General features: G+C 42.2%; 1 protein-coding gene across 9 annotated transcripts in view; it reads right to left on the bottom strand.

Moving 5' to 3' along the window:
• The window catches only part of Utrn (utrophin), a 507,746-nt gene that overhangs the window by 379,737 nt on the left and 107,714 nt on the right, over positions 1-20,295 (bottom strand). For all 9 annotated transcript variants that reach the window (XR_013045087.1, XM_076552746.1, XM_076552748.1 and 6 more), the window contains one exon: positions 9,708-9,769. Coding sequence is in view for 8 of the 9 variants with exons in the window: in XM_076552746.1 (XP_076408861.1) it covers positions 9,708-9,769 (62 nt within the window). In the remaining variant the exon portion in view is untranslated. The remainder of the gene's footprint in view (positions 1-9,707; positions 9,770-20,295) is intronic.

The raw sequence follows: 20,295 nt of genomic DNA, 5'->3' as shown, positions 1-20,295 counted from the left end.
GTCTAGAAAAGTCAAAAGTCATCTTTTAATAAAAATAAAACCTGATTCATCTTGACCATTAACCTCACATTTAACTGTGCAAAGACTGACTTGCAGCAACTTCCCTGGCAGTGAAAATACGGTTTAATAATTCAAACAGGCAAATATTTGGTGAATACCTCCTTTGTGCCTTAGCCCTGGCAAAATGCCAAGTTCACATCACCCTCCCCATTCAGAAGAGGCTGTTTTAATTGCCTCCCAATAAACAGAAAACGGTACAGATGAACAATCTTGAACTTGGAGAAAAGATAAAAACATGTGTCCCATTTTACTTTTTAAATTTAATGTTATTTTATTTTACACATACGAGTATGTCTGCCTTGATGCAGTCTATGAACCACAAATGTGCAGTACCCATGGAGGCCAAAAGAGGGCATCAGATCTCCCAGAATTGGTTGTGGGCTGCCTTGAGAGTGCTGGGAACCAAGCTTGAGTCCTCTGGAAGGGGACCCAGAGTTCTTAACCACTGAGCCATCTCTCCAGCCCCCGGTTTTTCTTTTAAAGACAAGTAACGGCAGAGCAACATGATGACAGGTGCTGAGTCCTGGAGTGACTAACTTGGACTGGCCCCCCACTCTCACCCCCTTTCCACCAGTACTTCTTTGGACAGTCGTAACACCAGTCCCAAGTTCACGGGTTTTGGGTAAGAGGAAGCCAACATCAAGGCTAGCTCCTAGGACATGGCTGCAACTCGATTTAAAAGTGTCTGAGCGAAGAAGCCAACAGTCATTGCCAAACATGAGGAGAGGTGGAGGCAAGTGTCAGGAGGAGGCTTCACACATGTGATGATAGAACGAGGTGAAGCGTGTCTGATGGGCATCTATCACACATGTGATGATATAATGAAGTGAAGCATGTCTGATGCGCTCTATCACACATAGAGATGATATAATGAAGTAAAGCATGTCTGATGGGCTCTATCACACACAGAGATGATATAAAAGTGAAGCATGTCTGATGGGCATCTATCACACATGTGATTATATAGAAGGGAAGCATGTCTGATGAGCTCTATCACACATATGATGATATAGAAGTGAAGCATGTCTGATGGGCTCTATCACACACAGAGATGATATAATGAAGTGAAGCATGTGTGATGGGCTCTATCACACATAGAGATGATATAATGAAGTGAAGCATGTCTGATGGGCTCTCTCACACATAGAGATGATATAATGAAGTGAAGCATGTCTGATGGGCATCTATCACACATGTGATGATATAATGAAGGGAAGCATGTCTGATGGGCTCTATCACACATAGAGATGATATAATGAAGTGAAGCATGTCTGATGGGCATCTATCACACATGTGATGATATAATGAAGTGAAGCATGTCTGATGGGCTCTATCACACATAGAGATGATATAATGAAGTGAAGCATGTCTGATGGGCATCTATCACACACAAAGAGTCAGCAGATGCTCCAGGCTCTGCGCCAGCCCAGCATGACCATGTAGGAATTAGGACTCGCTGTTTGGCAGAACTTCCTGTTTACAAGAGAACTTGGAAATCTGAACTAGCCTGTGTAGCCTCCTGACATTTGACTTGTAATTTTCTAGAACAGCACACCAGGCAAAGGAGTCTTGTCTACGGGCATACGGTCATAGGGTGAATGACAGGCAATCACTACACGGAGCAAGGCCACATCCAAATGAAATATAGGATTAGTCACCGGTGACTCTCTTGAGGAATTGTAAATTATGTGACCCAAACATGAACAAACACACAGAAGCACATGACACACAAGTTGTGCACTCACACAATAAATAAATAGATGGGTGGATGGATGGATGGATGGATGGATGGATGGATGGATGGATGGATGGATGATAGACAGATAGGTAGATAGATGCATAGATAGATACATAGATATGTAATTTTTTTAAAATGTCCTATGGGGCCAGGCCATAGTGACCCATGCCTTTAATCCCAACACTTGGGAGGCAGAGGCAGGAAGATCTCTGTGAGTTCAAGGCCAGCCTGGTCTACAAAGTGAGTTCTAGGACAGCTAGAGCTGTTATACAGAGAAACCCTGTGTGTGTGTGTGGGGGGGGGGGGGTCAAAAAGTCATATGGGGCAAGCTAATGGCTCAAATGCCTTTATCCAAGGCATGTCCAGCCAAGGCTGACAACCTGAATTCAGTCCGCAAATCCATATGATTGAAAGAGAGAACTGATTCTAATTGTTATCTTTGGATCAGCACACTTTCATGCAATGCCATGTGAGCACATCAACATAAACACACACACACTAAATAAAACAAAACCTAATTTTTAATTTCAAAAAAAAAATCAATTAGAATTCAAGCAAGAAGAAAGAAAGGAAAAAAGGAGGGAGGGAGAGAGGGAGGGAGGGAGCGAGGGAGGGAGGGAGCGAGGGAGGGAGGGAGGGAGGGAGAGAGGGAGGGAGGGAGGGAGGGAGGGAAGAAGAGAGAGAGAGGGAATGAGGGCGTGCAGGCAGGCAGACAAACATGCAGACAGACAGACAGCACTACCAGAGTATCTTAAATATGGTGATCAAGAATATGGAGTACATTTTATTGTTTCCTTCTTTCATTGATTTTGGGAAATCAATAAAAACTGGATTTTCTTTTTAAGAAGAGTGTTTACAGCCCTTAAAATAATCAGATGTGTAGACAGAAGTAACAGACCCCATGGATAACAGTTCAGTTCAAGTGGCCCTCACCACACTCACAGGATGAACCATCTATAAGAGGAAAATGCTGATCCCAGCCACTCTGACCACACACTGGGCAGCATCTTCTTTCTGACCACACACTGGGCAGCATCTTCTTTCTGGCTCCCATTTCTATGACTACTGACTTCCAAGATTCAAAGAGCAGAAAACAGCAGGATACAGCAGGACACCCACATCCACGCCCCATCCTATGAAAGGCTATACTGCGCGTGAGCAGCAACGCCTACCGATATCCAGGATAAATGCTTCACAGCCCTGCCTCCTGTTCAGTCCATGTGAATTTCAAGTCTGGAATTGTCACCTAGGGGAATTCATCTTTTCAAAGGAGAAAAGCAGACACATGCATAACGCTCTGCATTTTCAAGTTTGCATATTCTTCCCCTAACGACACCGATGAGGAAGCTCCCGTAATTTGTAGGCTCACGGCTTTTGCCAGATGAGCAGCTCTGAAAGGGAGCCAAAGAAAATGCAGGCTCAAAGTCGGGACAAATTTCCCAACAGCTTCGCTGCCTCCCTTGGGAGAAGCCACATGCAAATGAGACTCTGAAAGCTAGAGTCCAAAACACTGAGTTTTACACATGATGCCACAGTCTAAAGTGGTTTATTGCCGTTTGGAAACATGTAGCAGAGAGCCAAGATTTCACAAGTCAAGGGAACCTCATGGGTTTTTCATTAACATTCCTAAGCAGTTATAATCTGTATTTTCCCCATCAATGCACCAATACTTCTGGACAATACAAGACAGGTAATAATGACTTGAGGGTGTCTAGTGGATAGAAAGATAAAGCACGGTTACTTTTAAAACTGTCTCACCGTTTGCCTGAGGTCATAAATAAATGAACCGTACACCCAGGCGTAAGTGTTTCTAAGCTTTTAAGCACCCACTTTCTCCTGTGCCTTTCACCTCTTTAAAACCCCAGACCATGACTACTGCAGTGTGTGTTGCTTTTCGGGTACCCCAGGCTCTGAAGCACTGGGACTCAGTAACATATTAACAAGGACTTCCAGCTACATACATAGATAATACAGGCAGACATCTGCCCGTGGAGAGACAAACACATAAAACATACAGATCGAATGTCCTCTGGTGAGTGATTTTTTTTTTTAGTTTCTATATAGCCATACATAGTTATCAGTAAAAGCTTAATTTTAGAGCTATATCATTCAATATGATCAAGCCCTTTATCTTTTATCAAGGAAACAACTGAACCAATCTTAAGCGTTATGTCTGTTTCACTCACTGTGAATTAAGTAGTTGGGTATCATGATGAAGAATTCTATTGAGTAATGAAAAGATGGCTTAGCACTGGCTGTTCTTCCAGAGGTCCTGAATTCAATTCCCAGCACCCACATATCAGCTCATAACAATCTATAATTGTAGTCCTATGGGATCCAATGCCCTCTTTTGGTATGCAGATATACATGCAGACAAAATGTCCATATACGTAAAATACATAAATAAAGAATTTTTTTAAAGAAATTCCATTGAACAACAAAAAAAATGAATGGCATGTATAAAATCCAAATGGCTTTTTAACAATTATTCCAGTGTCCAAGAATTTAAAAAGTTTGGATAGCTGGACTTATTTCTTTTTAAGATTTATTTCTTTTCTTTTGTGTGGGGGTTGTTTTGCCTACATAGATGTCTGTGCACCATATATATGCCATGGTGCCTAAGGCTGGATTCCCTGGAACTGGAGTTACAGATGGTTTTTTGCCACCATGTGGTGCTGGGAATCGAACCTGGAGCAGCAAGTGCTCTTAACTGCTGACCCATGTCTCCAGCCCTTTCTTTTATTTTTAGTAAATAAATACAGTAAGAATCCCAACCTATTGTATCTACTTTCAAGAAATAACACAACTTAAGGTATTCTGCACTCAAAACATTATTTCTTTCCAAAACAGCTGTGTCTATTTTCTGAATGTACGGTTTTAAGCATATCAAATATGTCTGTGTTATTGTCATTCATTTATTTAGTAAACCAATAAATACTCAGTGGATACTTATTAAATGTTAAAAGGCAAGCCAAGTGTGGTAGTGCACACCTTTAATCTCAAAACTCAGGAGGCAGAGGCAGGCACATTCCAATGAGTTTGAGGGCAACCTGGTCTACATAGTGAATTATAAAACAGCCAGGACTATGTAGAGATATTCTGTCTCAAAAAACAAAAAAGAGAAAAGAAAAGAAGGAGGGAAGGAGGGAGGGAGAGAAGGAAGGAAGGAGGAAGGGAGGGAGGGGCAGAAAAGAGTGCATCATGGAGCTTAGCACTATCTGGAAATGGAGCATGCACCTATTTGAATTATAGCTACTTGAGATGGGTAACACTTGGATTATACAGAACATATCTACCCACATCTGTGAGCTCAGAAACGGTATCCATTACTACATGACATGTCAACTAAGGCAATAAGGAGGACCAGGAACTAGAACAAGATGGAGATGAAAGCATGCACAAAGGCCATCAAAGGCCATCTGGATGGAGACACAGACAATGTGGCTGGAGCACAAGGAGGAATCAGCTGCAAAGAACAACAAAATTAAGAGTAAATGTAGGGAATTATAAGAGCCTGGAAAGTCCACAGAGATCAAAAGTCACACTGCACATCTTGAGCACATACAATTCCAATTTGATTCTAATAATGCAATTAACAATGGGATACCCTATGAAAGAAAAGGAGGCAACCAGGGCTCTGAGATCAGGCTAGCTATTCACGGAAAACTAGAAAGGAAGGGAGGAAAAGGAGAACAGAAAACAGCTCATAGCTGGTTACTGTGCTCCACGTGTTTAAAGACAATATTCCAAAGAAGGTGGAATGAAACTCTTAAGCCAAATGTAGCGCTAGCCTGGGGTAAAGACTTTCCTAACACATTATTTGCTGGAGAAACACAGCTATAATCAGTTCAAAGGAGAATTGAAAGAGATTTAAGTCTGCAGGCAGGAAAAAGAATTAAATATATGTGCAAAAATGCATAAACTGCTCTACGGGTAATAATCAATTTCTTTCCAGCTAATTTTCATCTTTATGGATGAGAATAATGTGTATCGTCTATTTTCTACAATGTATAGGGCCATAAAGTAGCTTATAAATAACAAAATGTAGGACTGAGGATGGGGCTACATCGATAGGGTGCTTGCCTACCATACATGAAGAGTTAGGTCCAAACCCCAGCCCCTCACAAATGGGGTGTGGTGTTTAAGGTCATCCTCAGCTACATAGCAAGTTTGAGGCCAGCCTGAGATCCAGGAGACCCTGTCTCAAAATAATAGTTACAAATAGTAAAGATAATAATAGTAATGATGGTAATAGTAATAACAAGAAGGAAGAAGAAGAGGAGGAGGAGAAATCAAATTAACAAGTAATAGAAGGTAGAGTTAGTCCAGATGGCTAAGCTGAACAAAGTATCTACTAATATTTTTTCCCAATTTTACAACTTTGACGATTTTTTCTAATATACATAATAGTGACTTAGAAAAGGAAGGTGTCAGTGAAGACAGAGAGTGAACAAATACTGGATGCATGCATGTGTAAGAATTAATAAGATGCCACTTGTTATCTGATTGATACTCTGGAGAGAGAGGGGGCCAGGAATGAAATGTCCAACAAGATGTCTGATTTAAAACAAATTCCTAAATGGCAGAAGATGCCATTGATGTCTGTTTGGATTTCTCATCATGGGGTCCTATAGTGAAAGGAGCCAGCAGACACACAAAATAATATTTCAGAGTTCATTGAAATACTTGCCAAAAGGCTTAGGTAAAAAGAAATAAATAAATAAGTTTATTCTCTTCAACAGGACTCTGTGTATATACAGGAGATAGATAGATAGATAGATAGATAGATAGATAGATAGATAGATAGATGATAGATAGATAGTTGATGGATGGATGGATGGATGGATGGATATATGGATGGAGATAGATAGATAGATAGATAGATAGATAGATAGATAGATAGATACATACATACATACATACATACATACATACATACATACATACACCTCAGGATTACCCAATGAGGCTGCACAGGCATGGGAATGCAACCTTTCCCAGCCCAGCCAGAGTTAAGCTGCAAAGGAATCCATGGAAATCTCCCTGTCTACAAACATGTTGTACCCTCTCTACCCACCCGCAGACTAAATCCAGCAGAAGGAAGGAAAACAGAACACGGATGAAGTCTATGGCTCCATCCAGAATTCTCCCTCGTTACATTCACATCTTCATCATGTCTTAGATAAATTCCTTCCAGGCTTTGATTTCTTGCTAGAAACAATCTACAGAGGAAGTTTCCAAGGTCATCCCACTTTTGACCCTTTCCCTAAACAAAACAAGACTTTGCAGCTTCTCTGAGAGCACAAGCCCAGCATGCTAAGCGCTGTCCATAACCTCTCTTTTCCTGGCAGGAACTATGAACACCCCAGGACAAATAGATGAGATTAAAGCCCCCTTTGATACTACAAAATAATAACACAGTTCCATGAGGTAGAGAGATTTCTGTACCTTCTTACAAATGCACATATGTAAATATCAACTTCATTAAGTAACCTGTTGCCCTCCTACTAGAACCTGTTATTGGGGTTTCTGAAACTGTCAAGGACCATCAACAAAAAAGTTTCTCTTCCGCTATCCATTCCCAGATGTCCCTATTGCCCTGCACCTCTTCCTTGTTTCTTTCACTGATCTGACTGCTGCACCCCGTTCTCAAGGAATTCACTCAGTGTTACAGGTTGCCTCAACCAAGGTCTCCCAAGACTTTGAAAATGATCTCTAACATTTAATACTACAGCAATTCTTTCCCTAGTGAGTTCTTGATGCTGTTGAAAAAATCACACCTGCCTCACTAGTTCCAGCACAGAAAATAACCATGACCTCAGGAATAACCAGGCTGGATGATCCCCACACGTGAGCTCTCATGAGACTGCGGAGAAGCAGCTCCACCAGCTACACCCTCTCGGCCGCTAAAACTGCTGAGAATGTGGCGCATGCCCACACGGAACTGAATGCTGTCAAGCCCATGCCCGAGGTTCCTTGCAACTACAGAATCAAACCATCTAAAATCTACCCAAAAAATGACTCTCAGTATACTTTAGAACAATCTGATACATGGAACCGCCAGCCATGAGGCACCTCTATTCTGCCATCACTCTCTAAATTCGTTTTTTTGTTTTTTTGGTTTTTCGAGACAGGGTTTTCTCTGTGTAGCTTTAGAGCCTTTCCTGGAACTCACTCTGTAGACCAGGCTGGCCTTGAACTCACAGAGATCCACCTGCCTCTGTCTTCCGAGTGTTGGGATCAAAGGTGGGTGCCACCACAACCCAGCCTAAATTAGTTTTTATGTATAATATATGAAATCCTCACATTATGCCTCACCGTTTTGCAAATGATCTCACAGAGATACACACTTGCTTCTTAGTGACTCATTTAATTGTGTTAATTTATTTATTCAATTATTTGTGTGTGTGTGTGTGTGTGTGTCTGTGTGTCTGTGTGTGTACCCATGGGCATGCAGTATGATTGAGGGATGGGAGGGACATGAACATGTGGCTGTCAGAAGACAAATCTGTGAAATCCATTCTCTCCCTCAACCATGTGAGTCCCAAGGGATTGAACTCAAGACACCAGGATTGACAACAGATAATCTTTGCACACTTAGTCATCTCCCTGGACCCCTAACTCTACATTCTTCACTCATCTATCAAAGTCTGTTTTCACATCTTTTACATTCTCAGAGGCAAGAAAATAATATCCTTCAACCAAAAGCCGTAAAACCTAAGAAACGCTGCAGTCACGTGATCAACTATAAATCTGGAGATGTGCCATTTTGTCTTTGACAGACAGGGTCTCACACTACACTGCCTAGGCTGACATCAAACACCTGGGCCTAATTGATCTCCTGCCTCAGCCTCCCAAGCATCATGAGCCACTGCACCTGACATGTGCCATGTGGGGCAAGGTTTCATCTGCACCACTACTTCAAGTTACCTTAAAATAGCCTCACTTTTCCTCAGAGAAATACCAGAGCCTGGGACCCTGAACTTTACAACTTTAAATACAAAACATTTTCAAACACAATGTTTGTTTGCTTGCTTGCTTGCTTGCTTGCTTGTTTGTTTGTTTGTTTGAGACAGGGTTTCTCTGTGTAGCCCTGGCTATCCTGGAACTCACTCTGTCTACCAGGCTGGTCTCGAACTCAGAGATCCACCTGCCAAGTGCTGGGATTAAAGGTATGTGCCACCACCGCCTGGCTCAAATACTACTTTTAATTGAGAGGTTTCAAAAGACGAGAGAGATTGCTCCTCAGATAAGAGCACTGGCTGCTCTTACAGGAGACACAGTTGGGTTCCCAGCACCCACCCACATCGTGGCTCACACTGTAACTCCAGTCCTGGGGACCTGATGCTCTCTTCTGACCTCGGAGGGTACCAGCATGCCCACGTTGCACAAACATACACACAGGCAAAACATTTAAAATAAAGGAGCATTCAAACTACTTTAAAGACAGTCAGAGAAATCTTCCTTCTTCAGCTTCCTGTGGTAGAGTCCCACAATCTATCAACCCAAAGGCTGTTCCCATCAAGACTTGGGGAAAAAAAAAATCTACCTTCTCTAACTATTGGCAAATCAGTTACATTTGGAACCAATGTGAAACCTCTCACTTCACCATGCTCTAACAGCCCCACCCCCACCCCCCAAAAAAAGAAATACTGAGCATGGTGCTGATTATTCTCCATGGTTAGAAATGCTGAGAAAGAGCAGATCTCTGAAGGAAAATGAGGAGGGATCATGTGATTTAGCCACGTTCACAGGTAGAAAAGCCTACTGTCGCTGCACAGGGCAGAAAGGCTGCCCGAGTTTTAATGGTTAACTGTGCTAAAGGAACTGGCCATCCTTTTCAGCCACATGGACACAAGTCAGAAGGAGGCATTGGCAATGCAGTAAAATCCACCTAAGTCTCTGTTACCTTTGAAAATCGAGCGTTTATCCATTTGGTAAAGGTTTTCTTCTGAACGTCATTGTGTTCATCTGCAAGAGAGAAAGAGAAAAACGAAAACCGGATGAGTGTTTATACGGCTGGAGGGTGTGATAAATACAACCATCTCCTTCCTGGGGAGCTTAAAATAGACGTTTATACGGCATGGGGCAGAGGACACAGCTAATAATGAACCCACAGATGGGGCCCAATGTCCACAGCAAAGTGAGACTCAGTCACCTCTCCCAAAGAATCTGGCTGTCCCTACTAAACCCAAGTGGCTCACACCCAGTTATGAGACCCAGGATTGTGTAGTATAATCCAGACCTTCCTTCACAACTATACAAGTAACATTTTCAGTTGCATTTTAAGTATAATATCAAACATGATAAACACGTTAACATGTATGATGGTTGGTTTGAAATGTCAGTGTGCCATAATCTTGGATCATCTGGGAAGAGAGTCTCAATGAGAGAGTATATACAACAGGTTGGCCTGTGGGAATGTGTGTGGGGAATTGTCTTGATTGTGCTAATTGAGGTGGGTGCTGCACTGTGGGTGAACGGCATCATCCAGTTTGGGGTACCAGACTGTATAAAATTGGAGACAGCATATTAAACAGTAGACACGTGGGCATCGGTTCTCTCTCTTCTCTTGACTGTGCATCTTGTTCGGCTGCTTAAAGCTCTTGTCTGAATCCCCTGCCTGTAACCAGGAATTGGAAGTCAAATAAACCAGGGGCAGGAGACCCCACAGAGCATGGCATCTGGCTTGGATTCCAGAGTGTTGCATCTGGCTTGGAGTGTTGGCACCTACCTAGGCTTTGAACTGCCTTCTGGGATGTTACCTTTTGTTCCTGACACTATTTGAAGTGTTTGATTCTTATCTGAGTTCTTCCTGAAGGGGTCAAGGCCTTTGTAAACTTTGTTGTTAGAGAACTGGGAAAACCAAGAGGTCTCCTGACTGAGAATTGCTCAGGCCTTTGGTTCCTTCAAGGGACTCCAGGTAAGAGATTTTGGTATGCAGAAATTGACTTGCTAAAGTGTGAACTGTATAACAATAAAAAAGGCCTTTTACAAAGAAACAGGCAATCAGTTCACAAGAAGCAAGCTCCCCTGCTGCTGCTAAGACAAAGTTCATCCTGGAGTGACCCTAATTCTTCAAAGGACCCACACAAAACAGAACAAGGACACAAACCCTTCCAGGCAATGAAGTTAGACCAACATGTCCCCCAAAAGGTTACCCAATAAAAACTTAAAGAGTTCATCACTATTCCTTCTTCACAGAATTCCTACACCTTCTAGAACAAAAGGGAGTGTAAGATTTCTAGTAAGTTCTCTAACCCATTTTCATACCCCCCCAAAAAAAAAATTGACATGGAGTCATGGTGACTTTAAGCTTTATAAATATTTTAACATTTAGTTGTACTCTGTTTAGCTATGTGTGTCTATGTGTGGGTATACCCATGTGAGTACAAGTGCCCAAGGTGTGATACCTCAGTAAAACCCCCCACTCTATCCCCTACAGACAAAGAGAAGCTTAAACCAGGATTCCTAAGTGTAGATAAGAACTTAGACCCCTTTTCCCCAGGTGGCTGTATCTGCTACAGGGACTTTGGAAAACAGTCAGGATATTCGACCAAAAGACTAAAAAGGGAGGCGGGTTAAAATAAATTATATGGTCTGTGCCTTTAAGAACTAGCCTCACAAAGAAAGGGGAGGGCTCCTTCCCACCTCCCTGCTGTGAGTGAGAGATTTGGAAGAGCCTCCCTGGAGACTTGTAAACTTAGAAAACACCTTACTTTTGCATTCTGTACCTAAAGTCTTCAGTGGCGGCTTTGGGGACTGTGATCTAGGCCAGGCCAGTTTCAAGTCCCCAGAAATGATGGTGCCAGCCCCAGGAACAAAAGAACAGAGTCAGGATGTCTGATGGTAACCAATTAACCACGAGATGCCCCTCTCCAGAGATAACAAGACCAGACCCCGGAGATGAGTTGTAAAACTCCTGACAGGGCAAACAGATAAGATAAAGTCCAGGCCCGGGAAAAACTTGACCAATCAAGGATGGACCCGTACTAACCCCCTCCCCTCTAAGAAATTTTATGGGTTTTGCCTATAAAAACTAACTTCCCCAAGAAAGAGGACTCCTCCCTGCCTCACTGTATTGGGTGTAGGAATGAGTCCCTGTCTAGACTTGTATCTGCAGAATAAACCTTGCTGTTGCATTCTGGACATCCAAAGGTCTACGGTGGTCTCTTTGGGGGGTCACAATCTGGGCATAACAAAGGAATCCAGAAGAGGGCCTCAGATCCTCTGACGCTGGAGTAAAAAGGGGTTATAGCCACCATGTGGGGGCTGGGAACTGAACTCCAGACTGCTGCAAGAGCAGGGTGTGCTTCTGTCTGCTAAGCCATTTCTCTAGCCCCCTAGACAAACATTCTTACGAGCAGAGAAACCAGAAAATTTAAAAATAAATAAATAAATAAATAAAAGTTTTCAACTTTGCTTCTCATTACAAATTCATTGTGCAAGGCAAACAAACTTCAAACAGCTAGAGAACCCCAAACTCCTTGAAAATGAGCAGAGGGGATGAAGTGTGTAAGGAGACTACACAGTACAGCAGCAGCAGCAGCAGCAAAAACAAAGTGCCTTAAGGCCAAATAAACCGCATCCCCATCCACTTCTTCTGTGACATTGAGTCAAGTATCACAGTGTCATCCAGCCCCAAAGTCCTTGTCTGTAAGACAGAAATAAATATTCACTATATTGTGAGGGGTTATGCTGATAAGTGAAACTTTTCAACAAAGACTTGGCGTGGAGGTCTGAATGAGAATGGCTTGCACAGGCTCGTGTATTTGAACGCTGGGTTCCCAGTTGGTGGAATAGTTTGGGAAGGATGAGGAGGTGTGGCCTTGTTAAAAGAGGTGTGTAACAGAGGGGCAGGCTTTGAGGTTTCAAAAGTCTATCATATACCCAGTTAGCTGGCTTGTTCTTACTCTCTTTTGCATTCTCTCTCCTCTCTCTCCCCTCTCCTCCCCTCCCCTCCCCTCCCCTCCCCTCCCCTCCCCTCCCCTCCCCTCCCCTCTCCTTTCTTCTTCTTCTTCTTCTTCTTCTTCTTCTTCTTCTTCTTCTTCTTCTTCTTCTTCTTCTTCTTCTTCTTTTTCTTCTTCTTCTTCTTCTTCTTTTCTCTCTCTCTCTCTCTCTCCCCCCTCTCTCCCCCCTCTCTCCCCCCTCTCTCTCCTCTCTCTCTCCTCTCTCTCTCTCTCTCTCTCTCCTCTCTCTCTCCTCTCTCTCTCTCTCCCCCTCTCAGTCTGCCTTGGGCTTATGTTTCAGATGTAAGTTCTCAGCTACTATTCCAGCAACCATGCCTGTTATCTGGTCCCATGTTCCCTGCCATGATGGCCATGGACTCTAACCCTCTAAAACTATGAGCCTCAAATTAATGCTTTCTTTTATAAGCTGCCTTGGTTATAGTGTTTTGTTGCAATACTAGAAAAGTAACTAAGACACTTGGTATTTAGTTTATCATTGTCACAATGATGATATAGCTTTAAACAAACAGGATAACACAGTCTGTTTTTATCACTTCCAATTATATCCTCTTTAATCAATCTCCAATTATCAACTTGAACTAACAAAAGTCATCATTGGTTGAACACCTACAAAGTAGGATGTTAACTACCTGTAAGTAGTTCTGAAAGCTGTCTATATTTGGAATAGATTAGGATGTTGTGGGTCCATCTAAGAGCCTGATCTACTTGCTACCAGCATACAGCCAGGCTGCAGAGGAAGAGGCCTGTGTGTTCTACCAGCCATGCACACACATCACATCCACCAGAAAGGGACTGCCTTTTCTTGGCAAATGAGGACCCTCTCTCTAATAAATAAGACTGCATCTAGTGCTATAGTTTGGGTAAAGAAGGTCCACTCAAAGAACCATGTACTAAAAGACTTCCTTCCCTTTGGCTGCATTGGGAGAAGCAGAAGGTTCAACAGAGCGAACTTTCTTATAGGTCCTTGAATCACTGGGGGGAATGCCCTTGAAGGGAATGACAGGACCCCCTGCTTCTTCCTCTTCTGCTCTCGACTTCTTTGTCATTTGCTCTGTCCCACTCTCCTGGTACAGAAACTAGAGGTCCAAACCTACAGGTCTACTCAATGACAGACTAGAATCTTCAGGTCTGTGAGGTCGCATAAACTCTTTCTCCTATAAGTTAACTATCTGTCCTGGTTTGTACTTTTGTCAACTTGAACAAGGTACAGTTATCTGGGAAGAGGAACCTCAATTGAGAAAATGCTTCTATCAGACTGGCCTATGTGCAAGTCTGTAGAGCCGTTTCTTGATTAATGATTAATGTGGGAAGGCCCAGCTCACTATGGATAGTATCATCCATGGGCAGCTGGTTATGGAATATATGAGAAAACAAACTGAGCAAGCCAGTAAGCAGCATTCCCCCATGGCTTCAACTTTAGTTCCTGCTTTCAGGCTCTTAGCTTGAGTTCCTGCCTGGACTGTGACCCAGAATATGAAAGCCAACATTGTTTTTGTTCATGGTGTCTTTAACTTTATTTCATAGTTACAGATAATACTGGTTAACACTTCAACTTTGTGATAAACTTGTGTTCTAGCAACTTATAGAAGGTGTAGTGATTAGAATTAAAATAGTCCCCCATTGGGTCAAATGTCTGACTACTTAGTCCACAGTTGGTGGAACTGTTGGGGAAGGATTTGGAGGTGTGGCCTTGTTAGAGGACGTGTGTCATTTGGAGATGATCTTTTGGTTTCAAAGCCCCCATCATTCTTATTTAGCTCTGTCTGCTTCCAGTTAGAGATAGGAATGTAAGCTCCCAGACACTGCTCCAGCACCATGCTGGCCTGATGCCATGGTCCCTGCCATGATGGCCGTGAATTCTAACCCTCTGGAACTGTGAGTCCCAAATTAAATGCCTTCTTTTATAAATTGCTTTGGCCATGGTGTTTTGTCACGGCAACAGGAAAGTAACTAAGACAGAAGGATAATTTATAATTAAAAGGCCATTCCTGTGATAAATATAACAGCTCTAGAATGGAGTGTAAGTTTACAGATCCATAAAGGAAATTGGAGACCAACCCCAAAGCACAAAGGAAACAACAGTATGAGAGGACACTGCTCTCTAAGAGACTTCTTGATGCTAATGGTGTTGAAAGGTGACCTCCCCTCCCAGAAAGGACAATGAAGACAGCCACCAGCCCTCATTTCAGCCTTATACATTACCTGATCAATGCCCCATAGTCATTAACAAGAAGGCTTGCTTACACATGCAGAATGTCCCAGCCTTTATCATAAAACCCCAGAAGGACAGAGCGGACAACGTAGCCAGAGCACAAGGCTATATGGGATATATCTACCTGCCAATGGACACTGCATAGGCCTGGCTGAAGGAACTTAACTTTAAACATCTGTATGTAGGGCACTTTAAAAAAACCTAGTAATTTGTTCCACGGCTCTGAAGAAGGTTGAGGTTTGTAAGTTTTGTTGTATCCACTATCGTTTAATCCTATAGGAAATAGAAAGCTCATAAATAAATTTTCTCTTACTTTTGTAATGTCCACACAAAGTAAGAACCCTTGACAAAAATAAAATGAGAAAAATACTAGCAGAAATATAACTGCGTTTTATTATTTAACATATTTTGAAGTTTCAACTTTCACAAACATATTCAGTCCAGAAACACAGCCCAGTGGTAGCAAATGGGCACAGTACAGCCAAGGCTCTGGTTCCAATCCCCAGGTGGGTAGGTGATGGGGAGTAATTAAAGTATCTAATAATACACAGTTTTTCTCTATAGGTTGGCCAAAGAGAGGATTACCTGCCACTTTACCTTTCTATGTCATCAGTCACAGAATAAAATTAAATTTAAAAACAAAGTCCCACATTAAGAGCCATAAAAATAAGGCAACATTTCTTCTAACGTAGGCTATGACATTTTGGTCAAATCAACACCAATATACACCTCAGTACCTGATATGAAATGGAATGTATGGCCATCAAAAATAACATCCAGATGCTCAAAAAAATACTCCAAAAATGTATAAATATTCTTTTGTATTTATCTGTGGTAGTTTGAAAGAAAATGGCTCCCAAAGGGAGTGGCACTATTAGGAGGTATGGCCTTGTTGGAGGAAGTGTGTCACTGTGGGGGTGGGCTTAGAGGTCTCTTTGGCTCAAGCTTCCCTCAGGGTGACAGTCAGTCTACTTCCTGTTGCCTACAAGATGTAGGACTCTCAGCTACTACTCCAGCACCAAATCTGCCTGCACTCTACCATATCCCACCATGATGATAATGGACTGAACCTCTGAACTGTGAGCCAGCCACCCGATTTAAATGATTTCCTTTATAAGAGTTGCCATGGTCATGGTGTCTCTTCACAGCAACGGAAACCCTAACTAAGACATTACCTAAAACAATTAGAGGAGAAAAGAAAAGATTTTCATTCAATACACCTGTGAGTTATCTCCCTCTCCCACCCTCTCCTCTCCCCTCCTACTCCATGACCTACAAAGATTCAGTAAATGAACAAGAAAAAACCTGTAGCTATTCAATCATAAGATGAAAATGTAAAACATGCAGAACAGGGAGGGCCCTTCCAGAGGATGTGGGATGGATTCACAACTCCCATGTTGAACAGCTCAAAACTGCTTCCAGCTCCAAGGGATCATTTGCCTTTGGCCTCCTTGGACACCTGTATTCAGGTACACCTACTCATACATACACACACACAATTAAAAATAAAATACTTTTTAAAGAAAAAGATGTAGAGCCATTGCTAATACAGTAACTGCCCTCCGCATCACAATTTACTAAATAATCCTGTCCCAAATTCCTCATCAGCAAGAGAGACTCAGAAACAACCAAAAATCTGTCATGAATGTTTTCATCTATCCTTCATCTCCCTAGAAAATTACACAGAACCTGAAGAGCCTCACTGAGGACGTAGTCTGTGGAAGAGCGATGGCCGAGCATGCCTCAGGATCCAGGATCAACTCCAGTTCCACAGAAGAGCATAAAAGATCTGGAATAGTCTCAAACTGAGCCTGGGAAGACACCTCAGTGGGTAAAGGTGCTTGCTGCCAAGCCAGGAGATCTGAGTTTGATTCCTCAGACCTATGTGCCGAAAGGAGAAAACAGATCCAACTCCAGCTTTAGGATATCCAATGCCCTCTTCTGGCCTTCATAGGCACCTGCATACACATGGCACACACACACACACACACACACACACACACACACACACACACACACACTAAAAATAAAAAATAAAAATAAACCTTAGAAAACATTGTAAGCAGTTTCAGTCTATTACAGTTCTCATCATCAAACAAGCTAATTGATAGTTTTAATTCAGAAAAAAAACTGTACAAGAGCACAACATAACCCGCATCTAATTAGATTGATCACCAACTGACGGAAGTAATGAGAACAATGTATGCTGATCCACCTCCTCAGCATGTGTTGTTTCAGGGTTCCAGACCTAAAGCATTAGACAGGAGCTTGAGAATTCTCTTCTGGGAGCCTTTGCTGTCCTAGCAAATCTCATCATTGGTGACCTTTCTCCATCAGGGGAAAAAGCACGGGGCTGAATTAGAATGTGTTAAACCCCTTACGGCTGCTCTTCCAAATTCTTCTAACTATTTCGCTCTTCTTAAATACTCCTGACATGCTCATACAAATCCAAGGGCCTTTGATGCTGCCTGGCCTGGAATTTTATTGCTGTGATCCAGAAGAAAAGTGAAAAAGAACATCAACCAAACCAGTCAAGTCTTCATGGTTTAAAATGGTTTCACGTCCCTAGCTCAAATGTATAATGAAATATCTTTCAATAGAACTTTGCAATGAGGGGCTAGGGAGATGGCTAAGGGGTCAAGTGCTAGCCACAAAACAATCAGGACCTAAGTTCAGATACTCAGTATACACATGAAAAGTCAGGCATGGTGGTACGCCCATAACCTCAGTCCTAGGGAAGCACAGATGCGATCCCAGCGGCTTTTATAGCCAGACAATCAAGCTGAATCAGTTAAGTTCTGAATTCAGTGAAAGATCCTATTTCCCAAAAAATAGAGAGTGACTGAAGAAGACGCTCAGCATTGACTCTGGTATCCCAAAATGTACCCATACAAAAATAAAGCAGTCTCTCTTCTCTTCTCCTCTTCTCCTCTTCTCCTCTTCTCCTCTTCTCCTCTTCTCCTCTTCTCCTCTCCCCTCCCCTCCCCTCCCCTCCCTCTCCCTCTCCCTCTCCCTCTCCCTCTCCCTCTCCCTCTCCCTCTCTCTCTTTCTCTCTCTCTCTCTCTCTCTCACACACACACACACACACACACCTGTATACAGACACACAAACAGAAAAGCCATCATGAAAACCATGAACATGAAAAGGAAAGAATTATCCCCTAACATATCATTCTGAAGCAATTTAATAGTGACCAGTGGGCTGGCACTAACCTGAGTTCCACAAAATGCCAGCCTTCCGAAAAGAGATGTGGACTATAAGGAATGTCTGGCTGGATGCTTTAGAACTCGGACTGACTTTGTTGATTAAAGCCTCTTTAACAAGCACAAATTTAACACAGACTAGAAAGTGAGGATAATTGCAGAAGCAATAAGAACACTCAGCCAGGCCATCCTGAGTGACCCTTAACACACCAGGATGAAACACAGACACACCTCCTACTACTCTCTTGGGATTTGTGTGTGTGTGTGTGTGTGCTCTCTAAATCAAATCAAGTCATTTATTCAAAGACTATGCATTAAAATATAATATGGAATTATTATGTATCATCTAACAATCTGTAACATAGTATCCATCTACAGACATAGAACAAACCAACAGGAAACAGACGCCTCCCAAGCAGAGTGACGGGAGACTCTGAGCATACCCTCAGAGAACCAGGAAAAACAAACAAGAAAAAAAAAAAAACAAAAAAAAAAAACTTGAAATTAGAAGTGTAGCCTTCAAAATGATGCAAACGAAGTAGTGAAACGTTGAAAAGCTGGGTGTGTGTTGGGTGTCAAGTCAGAACAAGGACAAACACAAAACTGTAGTTTTCCTGTTTCACTCTCTGGAGCCCCCAAATTCACTTGAAAGAATGTCTAAGATTTACAGGGACCTGACATCGCCATAAACCTCCTCTCTAAAGGTGCATTTTTTTGAAAGAAAAAAATTCTTAAGGCCTTAATTATTGGGGGGTAGGGATTCAGCTTACGGGTACAGTGCTTGCTAGAATGTACAAAGCCCTAGGGACAATCTCCAAGACGGTAAATAGTAGAGTATGTGTGTTACAAGCATAATACAGATGTTGTAAATGCTTCACTTTGGATTTTTGTCCCGGGAGTGAACTTCAAAAAAAAAAAAAAAATCAGTTGTTATAGCATAGAATGACAAAGGGTTACTCAGGGAGAGTGAGTGACAGTGAGAAGTCACTGTCAGGGAACCCCCTAGGAACCTGATTTTTTTTAATGACTGATGAGAGATTAAATTATCTCATGAAATAAAATTCCTATGAAATTGGATTTCTCATGTTACCTTTATTCTTATTAAATAGGAAATCGCAAGGAAAAGTAACAGTTTTCATCAACAGATAATTCTTGATTTATGGAAACTCTGCAAATGAAAGTTTTAAAAATTTAACACAGAAAACACTCGTGATCTACCTTCAGCCTTTATCATGAGTTCTGCTTGTCAACAACAAAAATATATCCTTAAAAAACTCAGGCATTCACAGAACAGTCTCATTTCAACTGACTTATTTTATTACTTTTCCCCATACTGTGAGGGATCCTTTCAACTCTCCATAAATTTATACAATAGCACAATAAAACTTTTTCAAAACTTCAGCATCTCTCACAAAATCTTGGAGAGGCAAGCTCAGTGGTACAAGCCTGTCACTATCACTGTGGGGGGAAATGCAGAATGTAAGGGAGTAAGCTTAAAGCCAGACTGGACCACCAAAAGAGGCTCTGTCTCCAAAAAACCCCAAAGCTTTAAAAAAGAGAACAATATTATCAGTAGCCAAAAATCTCACAACATGTCTAAGTAGCAGCAGTATTATTTTTGTCTATAATTGATGTGCAAAACTTTTTTTACATTTGTTTTACCTTTATTTTGCGTGTGTGTGTGTGTGTGTGTGTGTGTGTGTGTGTGTGTGTCAATGTGTACATGCACACATGCACCACAGGTATGTGAAGGTCAGAGGACAACATGCTAGAGCAGGTTCTTTTCATCCACCATGTAGGTCCCTGGGATCGAACTTAGGTTGTACGGCTTAGTAACAAGCACTTTACTGGCCAAGCCATCTCACCAGCCTATAATCTTTTTTTGGTTTTGTTTTTGTTTTTGTAGACAGGGTTTCTCTGTGTAGCTTTGCACCTTTCCTGGATCTCACTCTGTAGCCCATGGTGGCCTCGAACTCACAGAGATCCGCCTGCCTCTGCCTCCCGAGTGCTGGGATTAAAGGCGTGCGCCACCACCGGCCGGCATAGCCTATAATCTTTTAACAACAGTCACACCACTGTGCTAATCATGGTCCCCCTGCAATAAGACCAAC

The sequence above is a fragment of the Peromyscus maniculatus genome, chromosome 16, assembly GCF_049852395.1.
Source record: "Peromyscus maniculatus bairdii isolate BWxNUB_F1_BW_parent chromosome 16, HU_Pman_BW_mat_3.1, whole genome shotgun sequence".
NCBI classification, from domain to species: domain Eukaryota; kingdom Metazoa; phylum Chordata; class Mammalia; order Rodentia; family Cricetidae; genus Peromyscus; species Peromyscus maniculatus.
The sequence above is the reverse complement of the archived record's forward strand: the minus strand, read 5'-3'. Positions and strand labels throughout refer to the sequence as shown.